Source organism: Emys orbicularis, chromosome 6 (genome assembly GCF_028017835.1).
Source record: "Emys orbicularis isolate rEmyOrb1 chromosome 6, rEmyOrb1.hap1, whole genome shotgun sequence".
NCBI lineage: Eukaryota > Metazoa > Chordata > Testudines > Emydidae > Emys > Emys orbicularis.
Window position 1 is genome coordinate 103,268,677 of NC_088688.1, and position 3,109 is coordinate 103,271,785.

Sequence of the window (3,109 nt, forward strand, 5' to 3'; positions counted from 1 at the left end):
CATCACTCTTCTTACCCTTTAAAATTTTCTTTATCTAAGAGGGTAGGGGGGGACCTAAGGAAAGAAATGTAGGGATTCTTTAATATTCAAAAAGGTAATGATTGTGGTCTTGTTCTCCCACTGACTTGTTCGCTTCCACTAAATAAAAAGAAGGAAACTGAAAGTAAAAACCTCAAGCAGGAAAAACCTTGAAAAGTAGAAAGTGATGAAAGAAAAATCTTTTCCTACAGAATACTTAAATTCAGAGACATGGGTCGAAAACACAAAAGCCTACGAAAGACCTTGAACAGGCACCAGTTGTTCAAGTTCTACACAAACACAGGGAATCCAAGACATCATCATGATCAGCAGGAGTTTGCTGCAATTTTGCCTCATGCTGCTCTTCTCCAGTGAAATCTCATGTCTGGACTGTAACAGGATTTATGTTCTACAAACCAGAATGAACAGCGAGAGTTTAGAGCATCTGGAGAAAATGGGTGGAAACTTTCCTTTCCAATGTCTAAATGAAAGGACAGCTTTCAAGACCAGAGATATCCTCAAGATCCGACTGTCCCAGCGAGAGAATGCCAAGGTAGCCATCCAGCAGATCCTCCAAGAGCTCTTCCATATCTTTACCAACAATCTCACCCAAGCTGCCTGGAATGGGACTTCCATAAAGGAATTCCAAAACGGTCTTCACCAGCAGATTGAGAAGCTGGAGACATGTTTGAGTGCTGAGATGGAAAAGGAAATAGCCTACCCAGGAAATGAGAACCTCCTGCTCACCAGCCTCAAACTGAAGAGATATTTCCAGACAATAGACGATTTCCTGAAAGAAAAGCAATACAGCCAGTGTGCCTGGGAGATCATCCGTGTGGAAATATCCAGATGTTTCCTCATGCTCAACATACTCACAAAGAGACTTGAAAATTAAGGTACCATATTTGTATTTTTCCTCAGGAAACTAAATCATATTAGTTCAATAAAACAGCTGAAGAGAGATGGGGATAATTTTAAAACTCGTATTATATAGGGCCCAACACTTCTCCCACAGTAATTTCAGCTATTTCAAATTCATGTTAATAAAACCGTTTTAGAGTAGCATTAATTTAGTGCTTTCATTCTACACACACAATATTCTATATGAAAAACATAGAAATACATCATAACTACTAACTAAAGACAAAATATCATGAGTGATAACTAACCACATTGAATATAACTTTGCCCAGTAAGTGTCTTAGTTGAGGAAAAGAAAAGCAAGAAGCCTCCCCTCAACAACTGCCTAGAAAGACAACATTCCAGTCAGGACACCAGAAAACTGGGGGTCTGTGTCCACACTCTTCTATCCCACCATTGAATTCTGACAGTGACTTCTGAACATAGGGACGGCCAAGGGTACTTATTCTGCTTTTCTTTGTACTGTTTACCACTAAGTTAAGATGCTTTAGTGAAAAAAAAGGTTGTAACAGGGTGATAAGTTCACAAAGGCTCAGGATTTATCATTTGATATCAGCTTAGAAATGCTGTGTGTTTCAACCATTCCCTTTTTCATTCCAGCATGTGATGCTTCAAGTAATGATGTTATGAAAACTGCTGAGTGACACTGCACGTCCATTGGAGTCCTTCATCTCTAAGCTGATTCTACAAGCAGTACTTTGAGACTCTTATCAGTTCATCTTGTATTAAGCCTGGGACTAACGCCACTACAAAACTCTAAATGCACATTTTCCTTACTACTTGATATTGCTGGATTGATTCACTCACATGAGAAAGTGGAAAACAGAAGATATTGCTCCAAACAAGCCAGAGTATTTGATAAGAAGGGGAAAAGCTTTATGATTTCTTAATCATTGATATTACGCGTTGGCTCAGAATTTGCTTTGGGCTGCTCTTAAAAACAAAATCATACCTCTGAACTGTAACTGGCTTCACTTCAGCATTACAGATGTGAACTAGGACAACTTTCAAACAAAATGGAAGGATAATTTTCCCATAAGGTCAGAAAGAAGAGAGAGACTTTGGCCTGGTCTACACTACGCCTTTAATTCGGATTTAGTGGCTTTAATTCGAATTAACTCTGGAACCGTCCACACAACGAAGCCATTTAATTCGAATTAAAGAGCCCTTTAATTCGATTTCTGTACTCCTCCTCGACGAGAGGAGTAGCGTCAAAATCGGTATTGTTAATCCGAATTAAGGTTAGTGTGGCCGCAATTCGATGTTATTGGCAATTAGATGTTATTGGCTACCCACAATGCAACGCTCTGGAAATCGATGCTACTACGGTAGCTTGGACGCACACCACCGAATTAATGGTGCCTAGTGTGGCCGAATACATTCGAATTTATAAAATCGGTTTCCTAAATTCGAATTATATAAATTCAGATTAATCCTGTAGTGTAGACATACCCTTTATGCATCTCGAAATGGTTCTTAAACCCAGAGACCCAGAAAGAGACTGCCAAAGTGGCCACCCAGGAGATCCCCTAACAGATTTCCTACATCTCAAGCCAAATTACCTCCCTAGCTGCCTGGAATGACAGTCCCATTCAAAGATCCAAACATGGACTCAGAAGCTCCGTTTTCTTCTGGAGAGGCCTGTTTCACTGCAAGGATAAAAAAAAAAAAAAAAAAAAAAAAAACCAACACATACAAGCATATCCCAATCTATAGGTCATTAATAATTGGGTGTACTGGAATTTTAAGCTAGTGCGACTATATAATCTCTGCCTGCACTGTGAAAATATTTTCAGATCATTTTACTGTATGTGCAAAAGTATTTTTATGTTCCAACTTCTATTTATTTATAATATTTATTGCTGTTATTTATCTTTCAGAGATATTTTATAATATTTATAAATACATTTATTTATACAAAATAGGAACCTAAACCAGTAGTGATATGTATTAAGATTTTTTTTTTTTAAAGATCCAATAAAAATCTTCTCTTGTTCTGCCGTATGACTCCAGTTCAGCAAAGGAGTTGTAAACATTTTCTTAAAGTTAGACACAGGAGCCTCCCATTCACATAAGTGGTTAACGTTTGGAATCTACTGAATCACACTGAGACTATAATCCCTGATTCAGCAGTGGCTCTAGAAGAAAACTAGGTATGGTAATTACTTTT

At 38.1% G+C, this 3,109-nt stretch overlaps 1 protein-coding gene across 1 annotated transcript; it reads left to right on the forward strand.

Moving 5' to 3' along the window:
* Positions 1–340: 340 nt before the first annotated feature.
* Positions 341–913, forward strand: LOC135880630 (interferon beta-like). Its single transcript, XM_065406978.1, has one exon. It carries the CDS (start codon positions 341–343, stop codon positions 911–913), a length of 573 nt encoding a protein of 190 aa, XP_065263050.1.
* Positions 914–3,109: the final 2,196 nt, after the last annotated feature.